This window comes from Epinephelus lanceolatus, chromosome 12 (assembly GCF_041903045.1).
Source record: "Epinephelus lanceolatus isolate andai-2023 chromosome 12, ASM4190304v1, whole genome shotgun sequence".
NCBI lineage: Eukaryota > Metazoa > Chordata > Actinopteri > Perciformes > Serranidae > Epinephelus > Epinephelus lanceolatus.
The window spans coordinates 23,301,984-23,329,851 of NC_135745.1; the positions used below are offsets into that span (position 1 = coordinate 23,301,984).

The window sequence follows — 27,868 nt, forward strand, 5'->3', positions numbered from 1 at the left end:
TAGGGATCCTTTCCATAATGTTGTCAGACACTTAGTATAACAATCTGGGCCTGTCAGTGACAAAACAAACACTTTCAGTGGACATAAATTGAACATGCATATGCCCTAGGTGATTATATTTCAGCCTTTTTAATGGCTGCAGCCCTCTTGCTCGATACTGGACCAGTTTCAGTTGGTCACTGAGACACAAAAACATGAGGAAAAAAGGGTCCAGGCTGAAAAATACAGAAATCACCCTTTAATATTTCAATAATAATGATGGTGTTTTAATCTCCATTAATATACAGTGTTGTTGCTGAGATGAAGGTGCAAACATAGTACCAGCTCAGTCCTGCTTCCTCTTCCTGCTCAGTTTCCGGAGGCAGAGTTTCAAGCATTTCACTGTCACTATTACAATAACCAGCACCACAGTAACCAGCAGTGTTATTACATCCAGGGAGTGGTACTGGAACCAGTTGAGGTCATGGACAGCAGGTCTGAGATGTTTGGCCCCTTTGTGCCGCATCACAAATTCTGTCCAGTACACTGAGAGGTCGAGAGGGTCAAGTGGCCGGTCTTTATGGAGAGCTGACAGCTTCTGTATGTTCTCTTTATACCTGGATATAAACAGGTTGATGGGAAGAGTTTAAGAACACAGCACTGAGATGAGAGGAACTCCTTTATAAAGAGATAACTGACATTGTGAGCGACCTGAGCACTCACCTGGTGTCATTGATGACCTCATTCAGTGCCTGAAGAAGGTTTTCTGTAGTGATCGAAAAAATGTCCAACACGACTCCGGCTTTTCTGCTCACCAACCTCGCCGCGTTGTCAGGCTGCTCTGCCGAAATTGGCACCAACACCATGGGAACAGCGTGGCACAGTCCCTCAAAGAGACCGTGGGAGCCAGCGTGAGTGATGAAAGCCCGAGCTCCAGGATGTGCTAAAACACAACAGAGAGAGAGATGTTTATGGAAAACAAAAACAAATAGGTACCAATAAATAATTGCAGAAATAAAATCAACAAATAAAACAAAATAAAATAATAAATTAATATTGAAATACATGCAGAGATCAAAAATAAAAAAATAAAAGAATGAATTAAAAAAACAAAATAAATGCTCAAAGAAATACATAAATAAAAATAATAAATATTGAAATACATACAGAAATAAAAACTAATGAATAAAAAAAAATAAAAATAAAAAAGAACAAATAAATACAAAAATAAATAATCAATAAATGCTAAAATAAATACATAAATAAAATAAATATTGAATGCATATCGAAATAAAAAATATCTGTTGAAATAAACACATGAATAAACAAAATAATGAAATAAATACATGAATAAATGCATAAGTAAATGCTGAAAATAAATAGAAATAAATAATTGAATGCATAAATAAAGAAATTAATGAAAAGGTTACGACCTCCTACATCATTAACATACTGATGCAGAAATACATATACATAAATAAATGTAGATATACAAAAATTTAGAAATAAATTGAAGATGTTTATGTCCATTTTAATGATCAACTTTTATGTTTTAATTTATGTTTTTAATCTTTCATTTATTTAATATTTATTCAAATGTATTGATTTATAATTCATTTATTTATTCTTATGTTTATTCATACATTTATGTAGTTATTTATTTCTGTATTTATCTATTTATACATTTATTTATTTATTTGTTTCCATATTTATATGTATATTCCTGTAGTTATTTATTTATTTATTTATTTATTGATACTATAGTATGTTTTGGTCCTCTATAGATGTTGGGTTAGTTCAGTTTTGAGTCATGTGTTTAGCATGTCAGGATGTTTTTATTCCAGCGGATTTACAGACCTAGCAGGTCATTCTGAGGCACCCAATTCATCAACTTCACATTTTCTGGGATGCTGTCAGGAACCGGCCCGGTGTACCTCCATATTACCTATCAAAACAAGCCACGTATCCTTTATTGCTCTTTGACTGTTGCATTGATGTATGGTTTAAAATACATTGTCACACATGTTGACAAACCTTCTGTGGAATCTGTCTAAAGGCTTCTAGGAAGACAGCTGTCATCTCTACTGGCATCTCTGACACCATGGTACCCAGAGTGAACACCACAAACCCATGTTCTCCCGACACCCAGGACTCCAAATCCTGCAAACACACACACACACTCTCTTTATCTCTCAGTCTTCCTGCACTAAATGCAGTGATACAACACAAAGAGGAAGTAAAATAAATTAAATAGTTGAAATGTTTTTATTGTACGTAGAATCAAAAACACAGGGGACTTACTTCAGGCAGAGGATTTCTCACGTCACAGTTTATTCCACCAACTAGTACAACGTTAGGCATGAGTGGGTGTGGGAACTCCAGTGTGAAGTCCATCCTGTTAGACACAGAATCACAATATTTATTTGAATAGAGACAAACAATCTAAAATATTTTTTAGTGTGCTTTAGTGGAAATTAATTACTAATTCCTAATTACTATATATGAATACTAGAATAAATGAATAATTTGTAAAATTGTAAATACAGGCATCATTAAATGAATATGGAAACAAACAAAAGTATAAATAAATAAATACAGGGATAAATAAATAAATGTATAAATACATACTGTATACATAACATATAATGTGTAAATAATACAGAGAGAATTAAGTATAGGAACAAAATAAATAATGAATAAATGCATTCAGGAATGAGGAAATATATACAGAAATAAATGTATAAATAAATTAATAAATAAATAAAAATAGTAAATGAATAATACTGAAAATAAATAAATAAATACATACAGAAATAGATAAATTAATAAATAAATAAAAATGTGATGAAATAATACTGAACGAAATAAATAAATGTATAAATAAATTCAGGAATAAATAAATACAGAAATATATAAATTTAACTATAAATAGTCACAAGAATGAATAAATAATACAGAGAGAAATACGTATAGTAACAAAATAAATAATGAATAAAAACATTCAGGAATGAAGAAATATATACAGAAATAAATGTATAAATTAATTCAGAAATAAATAAAAATGTAAGTAAATAAATAATACTGAAATAAATAAATACAAGAATAAATAGATAAATAAATTCATAAATTAAAAAATGTAATGAAATAATCAGGAATAACTAAATGAACACCAAAATAAATAAATGCATGAGTGAATAAATAAAAGGATAAATGTTGAAATAAATATAGAAACAAAAAATAATTGCATAGATAAATAAATGTAAATGTATATTTGTGTCATTGTTTGTCCTCCATACTTCTTTTCCAAACCATTAATGTATAACCTTTGCACATATTACCTCAGCAGCCAGATAGCAGAGTCCGACAGCACTTCAGCTACGCCCACCTCCTCTCCCAGGAAACGATAGGCTATGTTGTCAAAGTGCCAGTAGAGCAGTTTGCATAGCAGCGGCTCCAGTAAAGCAACCTGTAGGTCAGAGGCATCACAGAGCAATATCAAAGTAAGGCGTAGGTGCTCAGCAGTAGAGTTGAATTTCAGTCGTATTAGTTAAATTTAACCGTGGTTGCGTCAAGGCAACATGTTCCATCACCAACATCTCGGACATACATGACTATTTCTGCAGATTTATGTGACAAATGGAGAAAGAACTGACAAATGTGAATTAGAGGGATTAGTGTTGTTAACACATAACCTGATTTACCCAGTAAATTGGAGTAGAGTTAATTTTGAATAATTTAAACAGCCATCCTTCATGCATGCACCTGCTGATGCACAAGCCCTCACCAAAGTGTTGAACATCCTCTCCTTGAAGCTCATCTTATCCGTGTATCTGGTGAAGTAGCGGGGCACATATGAGGGTGGCGAGGGGCAGCCTGCAGACTTCATATCCAAACCACATGGAATTCCCCTCAGCAAATTTATAGTGGGGAGACCTGAAATTGATTTCATGTATGACTGGTGAGTAATAGGCAGATGTATAAGAGCACACAGAATCAAAGTGTGGCAGAAACTCACCTAATTTCCGTGCTATTAATGAGCCTGTGGGCACCATGGGGTCTGTTAGGACAGCATCGAAGTTCTTCAGAGCGAAAAGGTGCAAAGGAGAAATGAGGTAGACGGGTGAATCTTCAAAACTGTGCACTAATGAAGCACCTTTGCTCCTATAAATATGCTCATGCGTTGATTGTCGAGAAGAGTGCGGGCTTTTCAACTGATGGCAGGTTTTTTTCTCAATCACAGCAAAGTCTAAGAGGTGGAAAGTAGCACTTTTATATTTCAATCTGTTTGAAACAATGGCGGCTGTCTGGCAAAAAAACAATCTCGTATCACAGTTAAATAGTGAGCTAAACATGTTTCTGAAAACATTTGAGGTGAGAGATAGGCAACTCAGTAACAGAGTCTTGTTTTTTATTTGATCAGCTCTGTCAAGTTTTACTGCTTGATCTCAGTTTTATTGGCCTTCATTTTCGCTATGCAGGAAACAGAATGGCGCCCACTTCCTGTTCACAAGCTGAACACGACACTAAAAGATGTTTTGAAAGACACTGTATGAGAGTTAAGTTCAATCAGCATGGCCGAATTTTACTGTTTGATCGGATTTCGGTCCGAGTGTGAGACAGAGAGCGGGAGCGTGTCAGTCTCCTGATCTGCTCCTGTCCTCGTGGTGGCATCGGTGGCAGGCAATACAAAAATGCAGACGTACAGCCTGTAGTTTAATCAACAGCCTGAGAGCCAGTGAAACTCCATCAGATGACATAAAGTACGTCATGTGGTTGGGAATCAGTAGACTACAATATTTAATTGTAAATACGTTTCAATAAGCTCCACCATAGCTATTGCAATTCCAGTGATTTTCCAGTTCATGAAAGTTAGTTGTAACATTTTGGTTGCCTGAAAAAGTCTTGCTCAGCATTTGGTTGTGCTACAAGACCCTTGAATACTGTGTTCACACTACAAGCAACAACGCAACACAGTGACCAGCTACATTATCACTAGGTCGCCGTCGAATATCTCACTCAAGCGCTCTTGAACATAGTTATGTTCTCACAGACTTGTGTGTGTCTGCTACTTGCAACAGTGCACCTCCACTGAACATCATTTAAAGGTTGCACTTGCTCAAAAACATATCTGTGCTTTTTTAATTAATGTCTGAGCACCATTTTATCGTCACATTTCGTCACCCCATTGCATCCCTGTGTGCACCACAATGCACATGAAGCTAGCATAGTGTCAGTTAGCTAAGGTAAACAAAACAATACCACAGATAGACACAAAAGCATATGATTGGTTGTCACTTCACCACGTCAGTGGAGTGCTGAAAAAAAGTTGAAGCCAGTTCAGCTTTGATTTGTAGCATGTTACACCTGCCTGTAGCGACAAGTATTTAGCGTCAGCTTGTAGCTTAATGTCACCTTCCATCGAAAATGACTTGTAGCCTGTTGCTCATAGTGTGAACACAGCATAGGGAGTAGGATGTTTCATTTTTTTCAGTAGTTAAAACTAGCAAAAATTTAGCATTAATATTGTCACAGTTAGCCGTAGCTGAAAATGCACAGTGCTAACCAAGCTAGGAGCTGTAGTGTTAGGGTTAGCACCACCTTCTCATCCAAATATGGTCACCTCTGGCTCCAAAAATCCAAGAGGGCGACGGCCAAAATGCTGACGCTTCAAAGCGGGAGTCCATAAACCAGTGGGTGAACTTGGACAGTGACTTGCAGCATCAGAATCCAACGAAAAAGGGCATCCTTTAATGTCGGCATGATACGCAGCATCAGGGGGAAATGCGGCGGGACAAGGATGAAAGTTAAGGGGCGAAAGTCTGACTGGGGCAGGTGGGAGTAGTGATGGAAGGGTCCAAAAAGCACTTAAGATTCTAAAACCAAACCCTGTTCATTTTTGCTAAACCTAAACCTAAACCCAGCCATGTTTTTCAGAAGGAAAAAAATCAATTTGCGTTGTTGTTCCCATGTAGTGCGTTTATTTTGAAAGAGACTGTATATAAATGGTTAATTTCCTGTGAAAACAGAAGTGTATTTTGAAAGAAGACAATGCATGTGACAGGCAGAACTTGACACGGTGTCCCAGAACATCAACAACCAATGCACCCAGGGTACCTTGCACGTCATATCTGGACGTCGAAAGTCCATGACCAAACGTCAATATGTGACGAGGTTGGAGTGAGAGTGTGTTGTTATTTGATACAGTCTATGGTCTTTACGTGCTTATTTGGACATTATGTGTGCTTAAGCTAATATTTATAGTACACAAGTTGGTTCAGTGCCTTGAGGGGTTCTCCAAACCAAATCCTGCTTAGGGCCCCAAAAAGTCCAGAGTCTGCCCTGAATCCAATACAACAACAGCCCCAGAAGGTAGTTCAAGAGTAGTAGACACAGTCTAAAGCAGTGATTCCCAACTGGTGGGTTGCAGATCCATTCTGAATGGACCACATGTGACTACCAAACATGTCAAGTTTATAAAAAACACTTTATTTTTAAGTACAGTGGATTTTTGGCACAGAGCCTTTACTTTGAAGTGCTGTTTCCTGCTGTAGAGTGAGTGAGTGACTAACGGACAGCTACTGGACAGAGACAGCAAACAAGCTCAATGACATGGCCAAATGCACATATGATGACGAATGTGTTAAACTGTGTTGACCTTGAACTCATGACTGAGGAGAAATCTGGACCCGTGGCTGTATTTAATTTTGCTAGCTTTCAAACCTGATTCTGCATTTGCACTCACCTGCTGTGCCAGATGTGAGATCACACTGTCATTGAACAGCAGGCTCTCTGCCGTGGTGTGGATCAAGCCTGTAATCTTCTGAATCTGCGCAAATCTATTCCTTATCTTCTCCATGAAGGACTGTGCAGATTTCTGCAACATGTCCTTGTGTGTGGACATGATAGAATCAATATAAGCCTTCTCATAAGGAACAGGATAGGTCACAATGTCGTAGAAATCCGCTGGACCCAACCGTATGCTGACTTCTGGTATCACAACGGTGACCTGGTGTCCACGGCGACCCATTTCTTGGACTATTGCCTTCATACCCACCCAGTGACTCCCATCCATGGGCACCACCAGCAATTTTCCCAAGAAACCTGGAGAAGCAGAGTCACCTGCATGGGTGTTTTCAGTGGTTTCAGCCTCTTCTGTTTTCACCTTCTTCTCTGGTCTGGAGTTGTCTGCCACGGACCCTTTAGTTTTATCCACAGCACCATTCACCTGCATGTCCATGCTCAGCAGCAGGAACACAAACGCTGCTGTTTTCCACATTGTGCTCATTCCTCTGCAGCTCACTGAGTGCAACACAGAGAAAAGGGTGAGGCTAAGAGAAGGAAAAATGACACGGAAACACCCCCTTCTCTGTGCTTTGAATGCTTATGTAAATAATTCCCGCCCTTTAGGATCCTCTGACTGTTTAAATTCCTCAGTGAATTAGACTGCAGTTGTGTGTGTTCAAAGTCCTCCAGTCAGTTGGACTCCCTGTGATTGAATTACTGTGTTATTATTGGTATCAACACATAAAAGAAAGAACACAATTACAACCGATACTGCCCCTGGGGACTGGAGGAAAGTTCAATGGAGGAAGCAACAGTGTTTGCAGAGGGATTTCTGGTGCAACTTCACCTGCGTCCAGTGTGCATGGAGAAGGGAAAAAGTCTGAAGAGGACAATAAAGAGGACCAGGGATGTTTCCAGGATTTGATGACATCAAGGGCATAGCCTGGACCTCTGCAGGGGAGTCCAAGGGGAAGTAATTAAGTTAAGTATTGTAAGATAATCTCTACTCCAGTCAGGCCTGTTTCTCTGGATTTCCCATGCAGCATGTTCTAACATTTAAAGGCAGTGAGTGAAGGGAGTGGATTAGCAACCAACAACCAACTTGTTCGTGAACTTTTTTGGAAATGTGCACAACTAACTACAACATCAGCTGGGTCCTGCATAATGTGATTTTGTGGCCCCTATCTTGTGAGGGGTCCATGTATCAAAATTAAACTCTAAAACCTTAATTACTGTAGTTTATTTTTGGCTTTTCTTTTCTTTCTTACAGCAGAAATTTTGACAATGAAAATCACAAGTGTTGGATTAGCCCACTAGCTAAATGGTATTTAGCCATGATTCATTTTTATAATAAAGTTGTGTTTCATCGATTCACCTCAGGTGACAAACAGAAAACTTGGAGCTAGGTTGTATCCCTATCTGTCTATGACAGTTTTAACTTTTGTCACATAAGTACAGTATGTGATGAACACATGGAGACTGTTAGTGTAATCTGTAACTTCAGGTTTCAGTAGCAGCCATTCACAACATCAGCCACAGGGTTACACAAAAATTCAAGGACATAAATCTGCTTGTTATGGTTCATTTTTAATCTGTTTTTTAAGTTAAGAGAGCTGTCCAAAATGGGAGCATAGAGTTCGCTAACACAGACATGAGGAAACTGAACGGGCCTACCTGGCAGAGGTCCAGCAGCTTAAAGTGTCAGAGGTCTCACTGGACTTCACATTCAAAATGTCACTTAAATTCACACGTACCAACCAGGAAGAGACTCAAAATGACCACAAAGAGACACAAAATGACTATAAAAAGGAAAAGAGCCACAAAGTGGCCAAAAAAGACAAATATTTACCTTAAAGACACAAAGTTATAACAAAAAGAGGCAAAACTACTGCAAAGAGACCCAAAATGACCAAGAAAGAGACAAAATGATCTCAAGTACCAAAAAAGGACTACAAGGACACACAAAACAAACAAAGACACAAAATTACCACAAAGAGACACAAAATGACAAAATGACTACAAAGAGATAAAAAATTAACACAAAGTTACCTCATACAAAATGACAACTTAAGAGGTAACAAGCCTCAAAGAGACACAAAACAAAAACAAAAAAGACAAATATGTACCTCAAGACCCTAAATCCCTACAGAGACATGAGATGACTACAAAGAAAGACACAATACCAAGAAATAGACTAAATTACCTCAAGTAGACACGAAATGACCACAAGGGCACACAAAACAACAAAAAAGACATAAAATTACCACAAAAAGACACGAAAAACTACTTTGAAAAGACACAAAATGACTCCAAAGAGGGAACAGAGGGACACAAAAGAGATGCAAAACAAACCAAAACACAAAAAATTACCTTGAAAAGACAAAAAATCACAACAAAGACACAAAATTACCTCAGAGACATGAAATAACTAATGAAACACAAAATGACCAAGGCCACACTAACACATAGTGTATATATTTTGGTGGTAGACAACATATATATGTATAAAAGGAATATTGGTTTCACAATACTATTATCACTTATTTATAGTGATAGTCTTCTCTTTATGTAGTGAGTGCAGTGTCCCTCCTGAAGATGTCTCCAAACACTGTGGATTTGATTATCATAAGAGACTCAGACTCAGCTGAAACTGACCTGGAGAAGAGAGACCAACATTTATGTTGCCCCTCATATTTTTATACACAGAGGAGACTGACCTGTTGATACCTGTTGGGACTATTTATAGTAGAGATTTTCATAGCCTTGATTAAACAGGGAAAACCACCGAATGTAGTGGATCAAAGCGAGACAGCGACAAAACAGTACAAGTCCGTGGTAAATATATTTTGATAGAAAGTTAGTTAAAGTTAAAGAAATGACCTGCTCTGATGCAAGTAATTACTGTGGCCTCTGTACAGATCATAGTTTTTTGTCCAAAACTTATGAATCCTTTGTCTTAAATTAGGTTCTGCAGCATGACATGTGGACATGTAAAAATGTCACTGTATCTGAAGGACCACATGTGTACTGATGTGGAGGATTAGGTACAGACATGACGACAGTTTAAAAAGTGACAAAGCTAATAAAATGTAAACAGGTGAGTATAAACATTCACCCCCCCCATACCTTTGTCATGAACAGAGAAATTAGTTTTTGTACCAGGCAGTAAACATGTCAATTTCTGCTGTAAAGTTGGGCATTTAAACATGGGGGTCTATGGGGACTGACTCACTCTTGGGGCCAGTCTCAAGTGGCCATTCCAGAAACTGGCACTTTCGTGTCAGCGTCATTTTTCAGCCCTGGACGTTGCTGCTTGCCTGTTGATATGAAGCAGGTGTGTGCGCGTGGCAGCAGACGTACCTCTGATGCCACCGTCGGGTCAAACAATGCAATGTTCTTGTCCATTTTTCATCCTTCCTATATTTTTTGCGTGAAATGATTATGACACCATCACAGCATGGACTTTTAGTCTTGTTGTATTTATGGAGGGAGCATGATTTTTCTTTGTCACACCCAAAGTAATGCTTAATTATTTACTGAAATACTTGTATTGGACAAAACTGTTAACTGTGATTTATATTACAAACATGGTAACAGGATGAGCCCTTTAAATGCATCAAAACCCATAAAAAGATATATGTCAATTCAATGTTTAAATGTCCTGTTACCATAGACTATTAGAATAATGGACGTAGCTACTGTGACATCACCTATTGTCTTGTGCACTCTCATTTTGAAGAGTTAAGTTCGGCATTCTGCCCATCACCAATTTCATTTTTTGGAGCCAGAGGGGATTTGGGCAAGAAGCGCTGTAGTGAAACAAGGGGTGGGTGTGACTAAGAAGCCTAGGACATACTCTGCACTCACCCTGTCACCTACAGCAGCCACACCCTTAATTATGCATAACTTTGAGCCTAAATGGGTGAGTTATGAAAAAATTCACCCCCCATACAGTTGTTGTGAGCGGGGAAACCATTTTTCAGCCTTGGACATTGCTTCTTGCCTGTTGATATAAAAGATCTAAAAGAGGTGTGTGTGCATGTGTGTGATTGATCTCTCCCTCTTTGCAGCAGTCTCCTCCCCATCACTGTCTTCCGTGGTCCTCTTTGTGGCCATCCACCCTGCAATCAGAGGCTCAACATCTTCCAAGAGGTTAGCATCAGGGTAAGAAAGAGGTGCTCATCAAACTGCAGAAGCAGAGTAACAAACCCCTTGAGGAGCAGGTAGAGGAGGGGTTGAAGGGAGGAAAAGGGAGAGCAGGACCCTCCACCGCAGGGTGCAGTGCTGGGAACCTACGCTCACCCAGCCAGTTACTTACCTGAAGCCCAGCCTCCTGGATCCCGTCACCCACCCCGACAGGCAGGACAGGGTCATCGGGGGGCTCGCATTGCTTCCTAAAGAAGAAAAGATTCATTTAAAATAAAGTCACATTCTCCACGTGATAAAACAGACCAAACTGTTGAATCTCAACCCATAAGCTGTCGTTGTTACAAACACTCTTTAAACTATCTGTATATAGACTATCCAAGAAAATGTTACCCACAATTCTGCATAATTAAAACCATGCTCACATTTCCCGGTTTTGCCTCTGACAACACAATAAAAGTCAGACTATAGCAGTCAGAACAATCACACATAGTTGTGTCATGACAGAAGAGATGATCTGCAGGAACTGTGTGTTTCTAAGAGGATGTCACTGCCTCAAAGATAAGCTGTGTTAAACACTGAGATGGAGCCAAAACGTTACACAATAACGCGCACACGCACAATAAAACGTTGGCACTTTTGATAAATTATACACAATGAATAAAAGGGCCTCTCCAGAAAATAATAAGAGCAAAATCTGTGTTTTCTCGACACACTAATTGTTTCTATTCAGTTAACGTCACTCTCCTAATTTATGAGTTGCAAATCACACGGCGCGGAGGAGACGGTGGCACTTTGGACGCAGGACGTGCGCAGTTACTGCATGAAACCACCCTCATCTCTTCCTTTCATAAGAAAATAGGACCTGAACGAGCGAAGCAGATTTCAATATTCAGACAATAATAACATGTCAGGTAAGTTAGCCTACAAGCTGTGAGTGCAGACTGAACAGCTTTTGGTTGTAGGTCCAATAACTGTCACACACAGTTCACCTCATCTCTTTTATCCAGACTCAGAGCAATATATTCATCTGTTTGTGCACTTTGTGGAATTTCAGGAAATTAGTTCACTAATGTGACAAATGTAACTTAATAAGACCCGACAACATCCTCAGCTATGCACACAGAGGAACAGGCCCCGGTTTGTTTACACCTGCGCGTGGTGACGTCCTGGCGTTTGCTCCTATAGCTTACGTTCCATCGTCTCCATGGCGCACAAGATAATAACATTTTTGGTACCATTCAAAAAAAGGCAGAGTCACCATCTATATCGCAAAAATTTCGACGACGAGTTTGGAAAATGCAACACCCTCAAATAAAAATAAGTGTTTTCTAATCACTACACCTGTAATCATTATTTTACAGTACACCGAGAAAAAGTCAAGTTTCACTAAAAAACAACTGTGTTTCCCAACAAGTTGACTAACATTACTGACTCTCTTTACATTCAACAGTTAAATGTTCATTTTTAGCTGAAATTCTCTTCTAAGGATTTAAGGAACATGAATAAAAAGGCTAAATTTGACATGATATTAACAAAAGATGTCTTACCAGCAAAGGAAGTCATCCACTGCCAGGCTGTGGTCAGCAGGGGCTTCACCGCGGGGAGTCCGCATGCCATGTTGTCAGCAGGTACGGTTTGATGGAGTTGAAGTTGACCTCGTTAGGTTTTTCTTAAGCTCAGTGATCCAAGTGTTTGTTTTCTCTCTACTTATCAGCAGAAGGTTTTGCAGTTCAACTCGAGTTAAGTCCAAGTGCAAAAGGGGAGTTTGAAAGGTCTGCAGCCTTTATATACCCTCAGTAGAGCCGTTCTGTTGCCATGACTTTAACTGACGCGTGTGTGTGCGTGCGTACATGCGCGTGAGCGAATGAGATTTCATATACAGTGCATGGATGGTATATGGAGGCTTTTGGGCATTTGTGTGTGTACTGTAGGTTTTACATAGATAGGTGATGTGTATGAGCTACAGTGTATGACCCATCCATACTTTTAATTTTATTGATTTGTATTTCTTAGATACAAAATAGTGAATAGAAACAGTGCAGACTGTAAATGTGCCTCAGTGTATTCTTCCATCAACATCATGCCAATATATCATTGCATTTCACTGCTGCTTCACATCTAACATGGTATTTTAGTTTGTTCTGTTTTGTTTTAATGAAGTGAATTTACCTCCTCTGATCCTTGTGTATGCTCAGGTGCTTCCCAGGGGCCCCGAAAAACACCAGGTTCCTCGTGTGAGTATGGGAATGTACACTCAAGTACAATATCGACTGACATGACAGTGCTGCTTTCTAACCCATCTTGAAGATGGACCCTTTATCACAATATAGTTTTGAGACCTGTTTTTCTTAAACTTTGTGCTTTTGAGGAGTCGTTTGTAAAATGTCACATGCTAAAATGAACAGCAACATTTCCTCACATTTAGCTCCAAATGTTTAAAAAAAGTGGTGTGACTTTTTTAAGTCACTTTGTTTACCAGCTTTACAGCAATATTTGTGAGCTTTGTCACACTGACCTTTCTTTTAAAAAGATAATGCCACTGTTCTTAATATTAAATCTAAATGTCCTTTACAGACAGTTTGCCAGCGCGTCTTCAAGCTTCTACTTTTGTACTTCCGCTGACAGGCAGAGTGAATTTGCGCATATATATATAGGCTAAATATAATATCTATATAATATTTAGTTTAGATATAACATTTAGATTTTTACATTGGTATTAAGGCAAATATATTTTTTCACAGGGCGGGAGAGGACGCTCGGTGTGTATGCATAATGATTGGAGGAAAGGCTGAACCCCTTTGTGATTGACAGCGCTTTGCATTTCGAGTTCAGTCCCATGCAGATATTTGTAAGCTTAGCTTAGCTGGCAAACCCACTCGATGCGGCGTCTACGTATATATGTCTATGGTTCTGAGTACCTACCCAGAGGCAGGGACTTGTTTAGCCCCCGTAAAAGTTCCGGAACTCTGTCCTTAGGGGGTGGTTCCTGCGGTGGAGACACGCACCAACGGCCACGGCCCCGTAAAATTACCCCGAAGTTCCTGCGGTGGAAACGGGCCTGTGTGTGTTGTAGGACAGAGAGGAGGTGGGGCCTTGTACATATGTATACCCAGGGGCCCATTGTCTCATAATCCGCCTATGGACACAAAAACACAAAATATGAATTTACAGCATTCACATATAAACACACATACACATGTTTTAATGCACCTTGGGTTTTAACAGCTCTGGAGAGAAATCTCAATGGGACTTCCTGGTTGGTTAAATAAATAGACTATAGCTTATCAGCACATTAACATCTGCTTGTGAGGCATAAACGAGAGAGACTGGTCGGTCAAACAGCTGCATCGTTAAACATGTTTTGAATAATGTCGTTTGAATGTCTGATAATTTACGGCAGTTTGTCATTTAAACGGTCGTCCAGTTAGCGGCGGTAAGGCGCCATTTTACCTCCAGCGTCAAACAGTAGCAGTAGAAGAAGAGTCTTCAACCAGCCGAGTCCTCTTCCGCCGCGCGCAACTTTAAGAAGTTATCCTCGAGCTCAACAGCCTCAGGTCCACGAGCTCAATACGGCACGAGCCAGAATGTTCACAAGTAAGCGCCTCGCTGTTTTGTAGATGAAGGTGTCGGTAAAAACAAGTAAACATGTCAAGTCACGTAAACTTTGAACGAACGGAGAATCAGTAAGTTGTAAAGTTTTAGCCTAGCTTCACTGCTGATGATGTCTTCACTGTTAGCCTTCAGTCTGATGGTGTTTACTGCGTTTAAGTCCGGCTGGCTTAGCCAAGATGCTAACATGAGCTAAAGGGCTGTTTAATGGGTTATGGACAAATTCGTGAGTCAGGCTCTCCATCATTACCTGTTCTTAAAGTCCTGTTCTCTGGACCCTGTGTGAAAACCTAACGTCACTACCAGACCACAGACTAACTGAGAAACAGCAGGCTTGAGGGGAAAGTAGTGCTTCAACATCAAGACACAGTAACTTTTGCTTGGTAGTCAGTACCAAGTTGTTCAGAGGTAATCTGGTCAGATTTCAGCCATCCATTGGATTGTATCTTGAAAATGGGTGATAAGATTCTGAATTCAGTTTAGATAATGTAATCCAGTCTTGGTTTTGATCTGGATTAAACCTTCAGTTATGCGTTCAAAACATTCCTACAAGGATTTGGATACCTTGGACCCAGATAAATCAGGATTATCCTGAGAGGGCTGGATTCTACTTGTACAATATTATTCCTCAATGTCATGTTCACTTGTCAGTGTAGTGCAATATTATTAATATCTGTGTTATATTTAAATTTCATATTAATTCATTTCATATTTACATTTTAGTACTACTTATTATTGTATATATTTTATATTTATATATTCTCATATATTTCATTTTGATCTGTTTTTGTCTTTTTGTATTTACATGTATATCACTGTCCACATACTGTTTGATTACTTGCAGCTGTAACACAAGAATTTCCCAGTTTGGGATCAATAAAGCACCATCTATCTATCTATCTATCTATCTTTTTATATTTTTTATATCTATTTTTTTCCCACCATTTCAGTTAATTTTTAGTAACTCTTGTATTTACCACACTCCTATTGTAACTCTATTAGGCACTGTTTTTTGCTTCTGCTCCTTGAAGACACTTCTGTCTTGTATATTTTTAAATATTTAATACTGTATTGTTAGAAAACTGAGCCCAGTGAGTGACCCTGACCCAGGACACCCACTGCTTGTCTGTTTGATACTAGTTGTGAATAGTTAAATTGTGGTCACTGTACTTGGTGTTACTGTAATTTGAAGCATTCTCTTGCACAAGAATTCCCTCCGGAAATAAATAAAGTTATATTGAACTTGAAATTGAATTCAGGGTGGATGTGAAGAACACGGGGTAATAAAACCTTTAAATTGATCAAATACATACACATTTATTTACATTTTGCACCTGATTTGTTGAACAGGTACTGTGATAAAGGAGAGAAAGCAGATATTAGGCTGCCCATCAAGCCTTTCAGTACAGTAATGTTAAAAAAAGAAAAAGGGGGGGGGGGGGGGGGGGGGGGGGGGGGGGGGGGGGGGTGGGCGGCATTGTCTCCATAAAATAATCCCCCAAACAGCTGTCAATATCAAACAAAAATGATTAAACCTCAAAGAGCTGCGTTTTGGTCTTTTTGGCGGCACCTACGATGATAAGTGATAATTACAGTGTGTCTGTTGGCAGACTCCCTACAATGAGTTATGTAATCCCATTTAGAGAATTTAGAGAAATGGTTCTCTAGATTTGGTAATCTTGGGAAAATATGTACCTGGATCAGGGTGATCCAATCCAATGTTGCGTTGAAAAACCAGCACAGAAGTAAGATGGATTTGCTGATCTTGGACTGCAAAACATCAGATTTTAAAATCTGGATCAAAATGATCCAAATTAAATTTTTTGAACAACCAGGCCCAGATGTTTAAAAGTAATCTTATTAGATTTCGTCTATCGGAATTGATCAAACCTTTAATGTTAGTTGTTCAAAAGAGAGGATTCCAAAATTGGATTAGATTTCTTAATCCAGTCTTGGCTTTGATCTGGATCAAACCTTCAGTATGTGTTCAAAACTTTTTAGTAGGATTGGGATACCTTTGATGTAAAAAAAAAAAAAAAATCAAGATTATCCTGATTCTAGTAGAGGGATGGATTCAGGGTGGATTTGACAGTGTAATAAAACCTTTAAATTGGTCAAATATATAGACATGTATTTATATTGTGTACCTGATTAGTTTAACAGGTACTGCGATAAAGTAGATAAAATAGACATTAGGCTACTTATCAAGCTTTCCGTACAGTAAGGTAAAAAAAAAAGGTATGTTTCCCCATAAAATAATCCCCTAAAAAGCTGCCAATATATAACAACATTTTTTAAATCTCGAAGATCTGTGTTTCAGTCTCTTTGGTGGCACCTACGCAGATAAGTGATAATTACAATGAATTACTTGAATTGAGATGAAGCAGACACATGAACAAGATCATGTTATCAATACCGTGCTGTATATTTCCTTTTTGCTGTTTTGATTTTCTGTCACTAAATTTTTTTTGTTGTCTTTATAGGCCTGCGACAGACAGCGAGCATGAGGTAGAGGGCTTGGAGTGTTTCACTAATTCGTTGTCCATTAGAGTACAGTATTACAGGTAAGACCCACAAGAGAACTGTCTTAAAGTTTTCAGCCTGTGTGACTTAAGTTAAATTGTGAAATAACATAAAGCTGCATTAGAAGTAGTGGAAATTAGTTTTAAAAGACTAAAGACTGTCACTTTCTCCCATCTAAAGACAGACACCCTGAGTTTGTAGTCACACACTACAAAATTTTGCCAAGACTGTGGATTGTGCAGGGTCACTATTTGTAAGACTAGTTTGATTCCCTTTGAGATTATCTCCCACCCTGCGCCATTTGGCTATGAGGGTAGCAAACGCAACAAAATCACAAGACTTAAAACTTAATATGGTATTAAACATGTTCAATTTTATGGGAATGTCAAGACAAGAAAAAGGCTGACTTTAGGCTGGTTGGACTGAGTTTCATGACCACTTTACACCAACTAAGATAAAACTCTCATGATCTTTTTCCAACATTGTAAATGTGTCTGCCACAGTGAAATTGTTTGAAGTAGTTGGTTTAAGGCTGGCATTAGTGACCACATACCAATGTACAACACATAATAGGTGCTTTATCACAGGTAGTCACTGTCGCTCTCTGTCACAGGTTATTTGAGTATTCTCTGAAGTGGAAAACACCCATGTCTCCCAGACGCTCCTCCAGACTATCAGAGGTCTCCAAGAAGAGCCCCCAGGGAAGTCCCAGCTCAGATGAAGAAGTTATCCAGCGCAGGTTGAAGGGTAAGAGACAGAGGGCGGGGCTGAAGAAGACCAAAGAAGGCAACAGTGTAGTTACAGATGAGGGGAGGGACATCATTGACATCATCAACAGTACACATGATGCAAAACGCGTCACTGAGGACGATGGAGGAAAGTTTGTATTGGTGTCTGAAGGAATGGATGAGTCAGATGACGATCGTCACTCTGTTGCCAGCAGCTTAGCCTCTGGTCCTTCTCTCCTTCGTAACGCCTCTCCAAAGAAACCGAGGCCCTCACAAGGCTTGTGCTCAGCCTGTAAGACTCTCCAGCAGAGGGCAAAGAAGATGAAAGCACCAATTAAAAACAAACTCTTAGACACTGGTGAGTGCACTTGTTCCTTGTTTTATGAACAGAAGATGAAACTGTAACGTCTGTGTGGGGAAATTGGGCCATTGCCACAGAAAATACTTATGACAAAAGATATGAATATGTCTTCAGTTGCCTTCTGCATTGCAGTAATTGCAGCATTGCTATAGCACAACACATTAATCATCCTGTGGAATAGCCCATATTCAGTGCACAGATGCTTGCTAACAAGTTCAAGCTCTCTTTGTGGTTTGTTCCTCAGATCCCAAGTCCCTGACATGTGACCAGTGGGTCCTGATCAAGACCCGGAAACCAAGGAGGCTGCCTAATGTAAAAGGGTAAGACTGCTGCGTGTGTGTGTGTGTGTGTGTGTGTGTGTGTGTGTGTGTGTGTGTGTGTGGTTACTGACTTCAATGGATAGTTTGGGTCTTTTGAAGTGGGGATGTATGAGGTAATTTTCCACAGTCAGTGTGTTACCTACAGTAGATATCAGTCAGCACACCCCAGTTTGAAGAAGCAGATGGGAATACTGATACGGAAGCTAAGCAGTGTACTGCTGTTGACATTTTAGCCCCCCTACTCTATATTGAGAATATTTTATCTGCTATACCTTGCTGTCAGACAGCCCTTTGTGATGGGAACTGAAGCCGTTATCTATGCTCTCGCTGCCTTGATCACTTACGTTGTTTGTGTCATTGTGTGACATTGGTGAATCCAAACTAACCCTTTAAAACACCAGAGTCACACAATAACACAAGTAGGCTATGATTCGGTGCTGGTTATTGTTGCTTAGCAACCTCAGATGAAACCTACCTCCACGCTTTTTAAAGTTGGCACATAGGCAGCACAATAGTAACACCCAAGGCCCGACCTTGCATTTTCCAGGTGGTTAAAGTCAGGGCATGTTTCCTGGCCTGAGCTGATAGAGGCAGCAGTAGACCAGCAGCTCTCTTGTTCTGCGAGGTAAAATTACTAGCCCTGTTTACACAGAGATCACGCTACAGGGCCGCTATAAAGTCACTTCTTTATGCTGCCTTTACTTTTTACATAGAACCATCAGCATCATTCTGCTCCATAAATGTATGTGTCGGCAGAGCTTTATAAACAATAACAATGGCAAAACGTGGCAATAACAGTCATTTACCATCCCTATTATATGGCTGCTGATCTCATCCTCTGCTCGGAGGGTAAGGAACTGCTGGACCTCATTGTTTTTCCCAATTTGTGGACATTTTCGGCCAATCTTCTTCTTGGAGTTAGCTGCTAACTGCTAGTAGCTACTTTTTAAATCTCAGCAGTGGGTCACACGCATAACACATCATCATGATCCTGTCCTGCGAGCCGTGCCATTTATACTGACGCCGTTTCAGTGTTGTTACTACCTCCAATGGCAGCTCAAAGGCGAGATAACTCTGTCCCCTCATTCCACGACTGTACCGTTTATACAGAACGGCGAGGTGGAATAACGACGTGAATTTCCCACCTTGAAAAGGCACTATGAAAGAAGCTACTGTTGTCAATGGAATCTGGTGGCTTTTAAGAGAGCATAGATAACTGCTTCAGTTCCCAGTTGGACATCACTATCAGACGGTAAGGTAAAGAATTGAAAATATTTAGAATATAGCGTACACTTAAACTGATATTGAATTTTTCAGGAAGCTAAAATATGTTTTGCTGCTGCCCCCGTCCACAGTAGTACATTGCTTAGATTTTGTGTCACTAATCCTACCTGCTTCTCCAAACTGGGGGCGTGCCATCTGACATTCACTGTCGGTGATACACTGACTGTTGATAGGTAACTCATACAACCACACCTCAAAAGAATTCAAACTTTACCACTAAGGTGCAATACTAGCCATGGAAATTCACATTTAGCTGTCAGCTCATTATAATGCACCTCTCTGTTTTGTCAGGAAGCTTTTGATCCATGTCCAGCTGGTTAAGAAAAGACTTAAGGTGAAGAATGGTACAAACCGACTTGCGCAATGTGTGGGCGAACGAGAGTCATCGGCCTGCTGGAGGCCGCACCCTTTCCTTCAGAGGTAATGCATCTGTACACATAACTTACGTTTCCTACAGTGGAAGAGCAGATCAATAACCTTACATAAAAACTGACTAAAACATGGTGCGTTTTCATGTCAGGAACCTAAAACGTGTCAGAGTGCTGGTGAAAAAGGCACAAAAGAAGACCAGGAGAAAGAGGACAAGAACCGGTTCTCAGAGCACTCGTGTCGCTAAGCAGCAGCGTCGCCACAGCAACAATCGCATCAGTGACAGCAGTGCGGATATGAGCGGTGCTCACCCAACCAGCGGCCACTACAGCAGTCCTGGTCATAGCAGTGACAGCAGTGAACCAGACATAAATCTGTCTGTTGAGTTGATTCCTTCCTTAGTCACCCTGGAAACCTCTGAGCCAAGAGGGACTCCACCCGAGCAGAAAGCACCAAAGAGGAGGGGAGGATTCAGAGACTTGCTTGTCCAGTTGCGTGGCAGCAGCACGATTGTCAGAGAAACACGTTAGTGAGGTGATTTTTTTTTAAGGTTACAGCAACAATATTCAGTTAAGAATTTAGTATTTAAGCCATAGTTTGTTTGTTTTTTTGCAGTTCCACATACTTGCATGTTATTTATTTTTTTCAGAAATTTCAAAATAGCATTTATTTAGAGTTACATTCAACTGGACAACTGTAAATATATATATATATATATATATATATATATAATGTGAACTAGGATAACATGAATAAAGTGGATTTAAAGGAACAGTCCGTGGTTTTGGAGATGATGATGACAGTGAGGGGGGTCAAGACTAAACCAGATTGAGTTTGATTTCTAAGGAAGACGGTGTGTCGATGATTTCTCCAAACACCTCCTGATCATAGACAACTTTAATGATGATGAGCGGGTAGGACACGTTGCTGCCTCCTCCCTGTTGTCCAGACCTTCTTTAGTTATTGTAGATTTGTCTTCACAGGGATGGGAAATCAGACGGCTTCATTTACCCATCTCGTTTAAAGTCCTCTGTCCTGATTTTGGCGTTTTTTCCTGGTTGCAAGTTATGGAACCGAGCTGTGTTCTATAAATGTGGTTAACAGGTTAGTTTGGGTATTGGGTAGTGTTTGACTCTTTCTCTATAAGACCACATGGTGGCGCCACTTAACTGAATCCTCCAGTATTTTAGCCAGGAGCTGTTAAGTGTGCTTTTTTTTTTTAAACCTTTTGACTCATCACAGCAGGAAAAGCACTGGTGTGATTAATAACTAACAATCATTTAGTGTCCCAGTGAAGCAGCGTGCACAGCAGCCCGGGTCATGCATGTGGTTTATATCGTACGCATCCTTTAATTAATGGAATTATTTATGCCTGTTTTTCCTGTAATTACCTTTTAAAAAAACCTTACTGATCAGCAGTACAACTCAGATTAATACTGTCAGTGTGTGGAGGACAAAAATGACTTAAGTATCGATAAATAGATAAATAAAAACAGGACTAAAAACATGAATAAATACAAAAATAATTGAAATAAGAATAAATAAATGCTTAAATAAATAAATAACATAATTAGATAAAAGGATATATGAATAAAAGTTGAACTTGGAAATAAATAAATACAGAAATAAATGTTAAAATAAATATAGAAATCAATGTATAGGTGAATACAATTTGTCATAAATATGGAAATAGATAAATACATGATTAAAAGAATAAATAAAAATGTTGACATAAAAATGTAAATAAATAATAAAAGAATAAATGCTAAAATAAATATAGAAATAAATCAAAATTTAAATAAATGAAAAATTGTAGAAGTAAATATGGAAATAAATAAATGTATGAATATAAGAATTTAAAAAAAAAAAGTAAATAAATATGGAAATAGATATACATTCAAATGTAAAGATGATAAACGGGACACAAATATTTTACATGTGTTGAACTACATTTATTTATTTATAATGTATTTTAGTGAGGTAGGAGGTGCTAACCTTTGCATTTACTGTTATGCATCTATTATGTATCTTCATATTTATTTCAGCATTTATTCATTCTTGTATTTCTTTATTCCTGTAGTGATTTATTTATTCATGTATTCATTTACTGTATACCTTATATAGTGTTGATACTTGTGTCATTTTTCATCCTCCACATTAGAGCAGGCACACGTTCCTAAAAGCAGCTTTACCTATTAGATATTTGTGTAATTTTAATGAGGATAATCCAGGAACAGGTCTTTTTACACAGCAATGTTATTTTTGCGATGTTTGTGCTGATACCAGTGAATGTGGAGGAAGGATGGAGAAACGGGAGAGATAAGGGACTGAGAGTTTAGTCTTGGTGCTGTTTACTGATGGGATTAATGTATTGGGAGAGGATGGGATTTAAGGTCAGAACTGCCAGTGCCAAACCAGGAAATGTGTCTGCTGACCGACACTCTCTTTTACAAAAAAGGACTAACGCTGTAGGGATTCTTTCCATAAAGTTGTCAGACACTTATAATACCAAACTGAGTCTGTCAGTGGTGAAAACAAACACTTTTAGTGGTTGTAAAGTGATGGTGCTCGATTGCTCGCAGGGATATTACATTGCAGCTGGTTTCTTCCTCTCCAAAACAAATGATCCAGACAATTTACGCCGGTAAAAACACTGAATAAAGCAGTTTCATGTACAAGTTTGTGTTTCTCTGATGCTGTTTTGGCATGTCGGAGACCACCAGCTAACCTAACCTAACTAACCTAGCTAACCGGACTAACCTAAGCACGAGGGGGGACAGGGCTTTCTCCATTGCTGCTCCCTCCTTTTGGAACTCACTCCCTAAATACATCACAGACTTTCCCTCAGTCTCCAACCTCTCAAAGATTGTGATCTTCTCTTCCCTTTCTGTATTGTTTCCCTTCTTATAGATTATTTCATTTTTGGTTTTGTTTTGTTTTGTTTTGTTTTGTGTAAAGCACCTTTGACTATCCAGAAAAGCACAATATAAATCCAATGTATTATTATTATTTTTAATGTTCACAAGGTTTTTATCAGGAGCAGAATTAACTGCAGAGGTCTCTTCCTCTGCAAAACAAACAGGCCAAGTGATTTAATCCGGTAAAAACACTGAATAAAGCAGTTTTACATTAAAAAAGAAAAGGTCTGTGTTGGTGGGTGATGCCAAAGCGTCCTATCTAGAGCCAGCGTTTGGTCTCTCCATTCTGGGCTATTGTAGAAACATGACTGTGCAACATGCCGATATCTGTAAATGAGGTCCTGCTCCCTATTTAGATATAAACGACTCATTATTAGGTGAAGAAAACATGTTGATCTTTATTTTCAGGTGAGTATACACTAAAGAAAACATACTCATTGTATTATATTCTATTTCTGACAATATATCCCCATAAATCCTACACTGGAGCTTTAAATCTTGCTTAATGACACTGTCAACCTTTTCAGTTTTCAGCAGTGATTTGTTAAAGTAGGGTGAATCAGATAGGCAGACTGAAGAAAACGAGATTTTGTCAAGCTGAAATCCTTTTTGTAGTGAGTTTTATCAGCATTTTAAATCATTAATTAATCAGTTAAATCAACAAAACACTAACAGTTCGGGTCTCCATAATGGAAGACTCTGAGGGATGTGCTCCTGCTCACATGGGTGTTGAAACATTATCGTTATGTTGCTCTTAAAAAGGTGGCACACCCTAATATCACACTCACACGGTGTTGCTGGAACACAGCTGATAATCATATCACATTCACTAACTGAGACACACGTTCCTTCTCTCCTCCCTGCGTCTCCTTTCATGTTAGTCGATGCATACATGCTTCTATGCATCACACAAGACAATGATGCAAACACAACAAGTCTGTTCACTCTCTGCTGAGGGCTGAAACACATATTGCTTGTCCTGATTTAACAGAGCGTGGAGTTTGGAGACTGTCACACACACACACACATTACACATTGTCTGATTCCCATCGGCGGTCTTTCCTATTGCCAATAGTTCCTGATTATCACAACCCAGAGGTCTCAGGGCCAAAACAATTCAAGCAGGGTACACACACAACACAGTATCCTGTGATAGAGGCACTATCAGCACCTGACACCTCGAAAACAGGAAAAACGTTTCAGCAGGAACACAGATGTGTTGGTGCGTTGAGGGGAGGAGCGTGACACGGCTATATATCCCCTGTGGACGGAAATCTTAACTTCACTCCGCTGAGAGAGGAGAGGGACCGTCATGTCGTACTATGAGGTAAGGATGTTGGTCATGTGTGGAGCTTTTATGTAAATTAACAAATCTGGATCTGCTTTTGCTTCCTGCTCTTACTCATCATCATCATCATCATCATCTCCTCCGCAGCATATCGTCTTCGACTATGACCTCAATGACACCGGCTCAGGTTCTGGTTCTGGTGACATGGGGGTGGATCTGCAGGAGCTCTGTGACATGGAGCATGTGATTACTGATGAGCTCCAGCAGGTCTTCTTGCCTGTGGTCTACGCCCTCATCTTCATCCTGGGCATCACTGGAAACGGCCTGGTTGTCATAGTACTGGGCTGCCAGCGCAGGTGAGAGGTGGAGGGTTGGTGGTTGATCTGATGAATCTCTTTGTGTCTGTGAATCACTAGGCTTAATGATTTCCTCCGCTGTGTTCGTCCGCAGGTCAAAGTGCAGCCTCACAGACCGGTATCGGCTACATCTCTCTGCTGCTGATCTCCTCTTTGTTCTGGCGCTGCCGTTCTGGGCCGTGGATGCAGCTCTGGCCGACTGGCGCTTCGGAGAGGTCACCTGCGTTGGTGTGAACGTTATCTACACAGTCAACCTGTACGGCAGCGTGCTCATCCTGGCATTCATCAGCCTGGACCGCTACCTGGCTGTAGTCCGAGCCACAGACACCAACACCGGCGAGCTGAGGCAGCTGCTGGCACACAAACTGGTTTATGTTGGTGAGTGTTGAAAGATTTTTACTTTTTGCAACTCTTCTGTCTGACCTCTGACTCCCACAGTCTCTTACCTCTCTGTGCCTTCTCTCCCTGCAGGTGCCTGGTTGCCCGCCGGCCTCCTGGCAGTGCCAGACTTGATCTACGCCCGCACTCAGGAAGGAGGCGAGGGGGCCACTCTGTGCCAGCGATTCTACCCAGCAGACAACGGTCCCATCTGGGTTGCAGTCTTCCACCTCCAGCTGGTCCTGGTGGGTCTGGTGATCCCAGGTCTGGTCCTCCTTGTGTGTTACTGTGTCATCGTCACCAGGCTGACCCGTGGCCCGCTCGGGGGTCAGAGGCAGAAGCGGCGAGCTGTCAGGACCACCATCGCGTTGGTCCTCTGCTTCTTCGTGTGCTGGCTGCCCTATGGAGCGGGCATCTCTGTGGACGCTCTGCTGCGCCTGGAGGTCCTGCCGCGCAGCTGCAGACTGGAGGCCGTCCTGGGCGTGTGGCTGGCGGTGGCTGAGCCCATGGCGTTCGCACACTGCTGCCTGAACCCACTGCTGTACGCCTTCCTGGGGGCTGGGTTCAAGAGTTCAGCACGCAGAGCCCTCACTCTGAGCCGAGCCTCCAGTTTGAAGATTTTACCACGAAGACGCCCGGGGGCCTCCACGACCACAGAGTCCGAGTCCTCCAGTTTACATTCCAGCTAGTGTTTGCTTGTGCTGTATATATGTGTAAATACTGTGTATATGTGTGTGTGTTTAGTGTGTGAGAGGAGCAGTCTGCTGGCCCATGACTTGTCTTCCTCCTTCACTGTGAGGTTTCTCCTGTAAATACTGTCATCAGGTTTGTTTCACTGCTGCTGTGCTTGTTGTTTACTGTTGTAGATGTTTGTAATAAAATATGCAAAATACCCATATGTGTGGAAAATGTCTTCTCTTGTGAAAAAAGTATCTTGCTTCCTGAGTGAAACTGTGAATTCTTGTGAAATTTAACCACTTGACCACAGCTAATGCCACTCTCACACAGACAACATCTCAGTGGGTGAGATTGATATCATTAAGACCCAAATTAAACAATTCAGTGTCTACTGAGCGAGCTAGTGAGACGGTTGATGAAAGCAGCTCAGTTTTATCACAGCAAACACATGGGTAAGCGACAGGAAAGGTGGAAACAAGTGTGAATCAAATCTTTTTGGTGTCCAACGCTGCAAATCATGGTTGTTTTTTGGAAACACTACCGTTTTAATTTGTGTGTTTTGGGGGCAGAGTTGGCGGTTAACAGACACAGATTCTTTGAAAAAAAAGTTGCCATTAGTTGGTATTGTGGCGCGTGCTCTTATCTTTATTATGATCAGCTTGTCTCCCTTTAGACTGAGTCATGATCACTCAGCCGCCTGCCATCTGAATCCACTGATCCGGAGCACGAACGCAGTAAAGTTCCTTTGAAAAAAAATGAAACTGCTTTTTGAAAATGGTGCGATAGCCAGGTGTATCTGAGTCACACACCTCTGTGTGTGTGTTTGTGTGCTGTTTTGGGGGTGCAGATTTATGCTGATGATATAAACAGTTTGCGCCTTCTACGTGAGAGAGAAGGGAGCATCAAACGGTCAGGAGGTCCATTTTTTCCAATACTTCAACGCTCACACAGACACACACAAAGTGCTTCCCACATACTTACTTCCACTTGGAAGTGAGAGAAACAGAAGCTGGAAGTTTACTGTGTCCTGTTTCCTGGAGCAGAGAGGAGGATTAAGAGGAGAGTTGTGAGAGAGACGAAGGGGAAGAATACAGTAAATCAGCTCCACAGTGAAGGGTCGACTCTGTGGCATCACTGTACCTGTGTCGTATCTATGTAGCTTTATATATACAGAAATGTGTTGAATCATTTCAGTTTTATTATGTATTCTTCTCCATCTCTCTTTCTCTTTATCTGTCTCACTCACTCTCCGTCACACACACGCACACAAACACAATTCTCTTCTATTCATAGTGTTTTCAAAACAGGAAAGACTTCCTGCGGCTCATTTTAGGAAAAACAAGCAGCTAAAACAATCAAACAGCCGAGCAGCTCTGCACTCGACAACACAGACAGAGAGCTGCTGCAGAATAAATCAGTGCAGAGACACTGAAGGACATCATGAATGACCAGATACAATGTAGACATGTAAACATACATATGAAAAGAGGTAAAACTCAGGATGTTTGTAGTGCTTATGAATTATACAAGTAGGAAAATGTCATGACCCGGGTTATATATTTTACATTATTTGAGTCTCAGTTATGTGGGGTTTAGCAAATCATAAACCCTAGGTCTTGTCCTTGGCTCTATGAATGGAGTGCAATATTTTTATTTCATAGCACCATTAGGTCAAAATTTAATTGTGTACAAAACTTCGGCTTCTGATTTGATTTCATGTAATAATTTTGATCATTTAAAATAATAATACAATAGAATATATTGTAAAAACAACAACAACAACAAAAAAGCCAACAAAACAAACAATAAATTATGAACAGACATACAACGAGAATCATAAATTAACATTTCATGTCCGAAAAGGAGTAGGAAGAAGCACCCAACTCAATCCCAAACCATACTGATCCATCACTCATCAAACTATTACAGATACACTCTCCTCACCATCGATCAATCACACATTTACACTACTGCACTTCTAAATACCTGATAACCAATATTACCCCGTGTATAAAACAAATACGATAATACAAACTGTGAATACCGACAACAGTCTCACCCTGAGCGTGCTTTATATCCTCCTGAGACCCGAACTTTGGTTTGCATTTTCAATTTCTCCTAGCTATTTGAGATCAGTAGGACCTG

At 40.0% G+C, this 27,868-nt stretch overlaps 3 protein-coding genes across 10 annotated transcripts; 2 read left to right on the forward strand and 1 right to left on the reverse strand.

The window, feature by feature from the left end:
* Positions 1 to 227: 227 nt before the first annotated feature.
* On the reverse strand, positions 228 to 7,400 carry LOC117271876 (UDP-glucuronosyltransferase 1A1-like). Its single transcript, XM_033650389.2, has 9 exons — positions 6,722 to 7,400; positions 3,995 to 4,058; positions 3,764 to 3,912; positions 3,318 to 3,445; positions 2,281 to 2,374; positions 2,014 to 2,139; positions 1,837 to 1,924; positions 703 to 922; positions 228 to 596 (listed from the first exon to the last, which is right to left on the reverse strand). The coding sequence occupies exons 1-9, from the start codon at positions 7,262 to 7,264 to the stop codon at positions 326 to 328; spliced, it is 1,683 nt and encodes a 560-aa protein (XP_033506280.2). The 5' UTR covers positions 7,265 to 7,400; the 3' UTR covers positions 228 to 325.
* Positions 7,401 to 7,742: 342 nt separating this feature from the next.
* LOC117271877 (uncharacterized) lies at positions 7,743 to 20,877 on the forward strand. 8 transcript variants are annotated; one of them, XM_078173130.1, is made up of 9 exons: positions 7,743 to 10,684; positions 10,833 to 10,926; positions 12,462 to 12,539; positions 13,107 to 13,145; positions 17,004 to 17,084; positions 17,657 to 18,129; positions 18,377 to 18,452; positions 20,028 to 20,156; positions 20,257 to 20,877. In XM_078173130.1, exons 1-9 carry the CDS (start codon positions 10,681 to 10,683, stop codon positions 20,633 to 20,635), a joined length of 1,353 nt encoding a protein of 450 aa, XP_078029256.1. In that variant the 5' UTR covers positions 7,743 to 10,680; the 3' UTR covers positions 20,636 to 20,877. The 8 variants fall into 8 exon arrangements, with proteins under 8 accessions (XP_078029256.1, XP_078029254.1, XP_078029255.1 ...); XM_078173128.1 differs by having other exon boundaries at positions 7,743 to 10,926; XM_078173129.1 differs by having other exon boundaries at positions 7,743 to 10,914.
* Positions 20,878 to 23,692: 2,815 nt separating this feature from the next.
* LOC117271758 (C-X-C chemokine receptor type 4-like) lies at positions 23,693 to 25,939 on the forward strand. The gene is made up of 4 exons (XM_033650122.2): positions 23,693 to 24,350; positions 24,459 to 24,667; positions 24,762 to 25,045; positions 25,139 to 25,939. Exons 1-4 carry the CDS (start codon positions 24,336 to 24,338, stop codon positions 25,732 to 25,734), a joined length of 1,104 nt encoding a protein of 367 aa, XP_033506013.2. The 5' UTR covers positions 23,693 to 24,335; the 3' UTR covers positions 25,735 to 25,939.
* Positions 25,940 to 27,868: the final 1,929 nt, after the last annotated feature.

Bases quoted from the DNA above. Each gene is read 5' to 3' on its own strand.
- LOC117271876 (XM_033650389.2), bottom strand. From the start codon at position 7,264: ATGAGCACAATGTGGAAAACAGCAGCGTTTGTGTTCCTGCTGCTGAGC. The intron at 4,059-6,721 runs GTGAGTGCAAAT...TTCGCTCTGAAG, and splicing joins TCTCACATCTGGCACAGCAG to AACTTCGATGCTGTCCTAAC. The intron at 3,913-3,994 runs GTGAGTTTCTGC...AATCAATTTCAG, and splicing joins ATTAATAGCACGGAAATTAG to GTCTCCCCACTATAAATTTG.
- LOC117271877 (XM_078173128.1), top strand. From the start codon at position 10,802: ATGTGTGTGATTGATCTCTCCCTCTTTGCAGCAGTCTCCTCCCCATCA. The intron at 13,146-17,003 runs GTGAGTATGGGA...TTGTCTTTATAG, and splicing joins AAAAACACCAGGTTCCTCGT to GCCTGCGACAGACAGCGAGC. The intron at 18,453-20,027 runs GTAAGACTGCTG...CTGTTTTGTCAG, and splicing joins AGGCTGCCTAATGTAAAAGG to GAAGCTTTTGATCCATGTCC.
- LOC117271758 (XM_033650122.2), top strand. The intron at 24,668-24,761 runs GTGAGAGGTGGA...GTTCGTCCGCAG, and splicing joins GTACTGGGCTGCCAGCGCAG to GTCAAAGTGCAGCCTCACAG. The intron at 25,046-25,138 runs GTGAGTGTTGAA...CTCTCCCTGCAG, and splicing joins ACACAAACTGGTTTATGTTG to GTGCCTGGTTGCCCGCCGGC.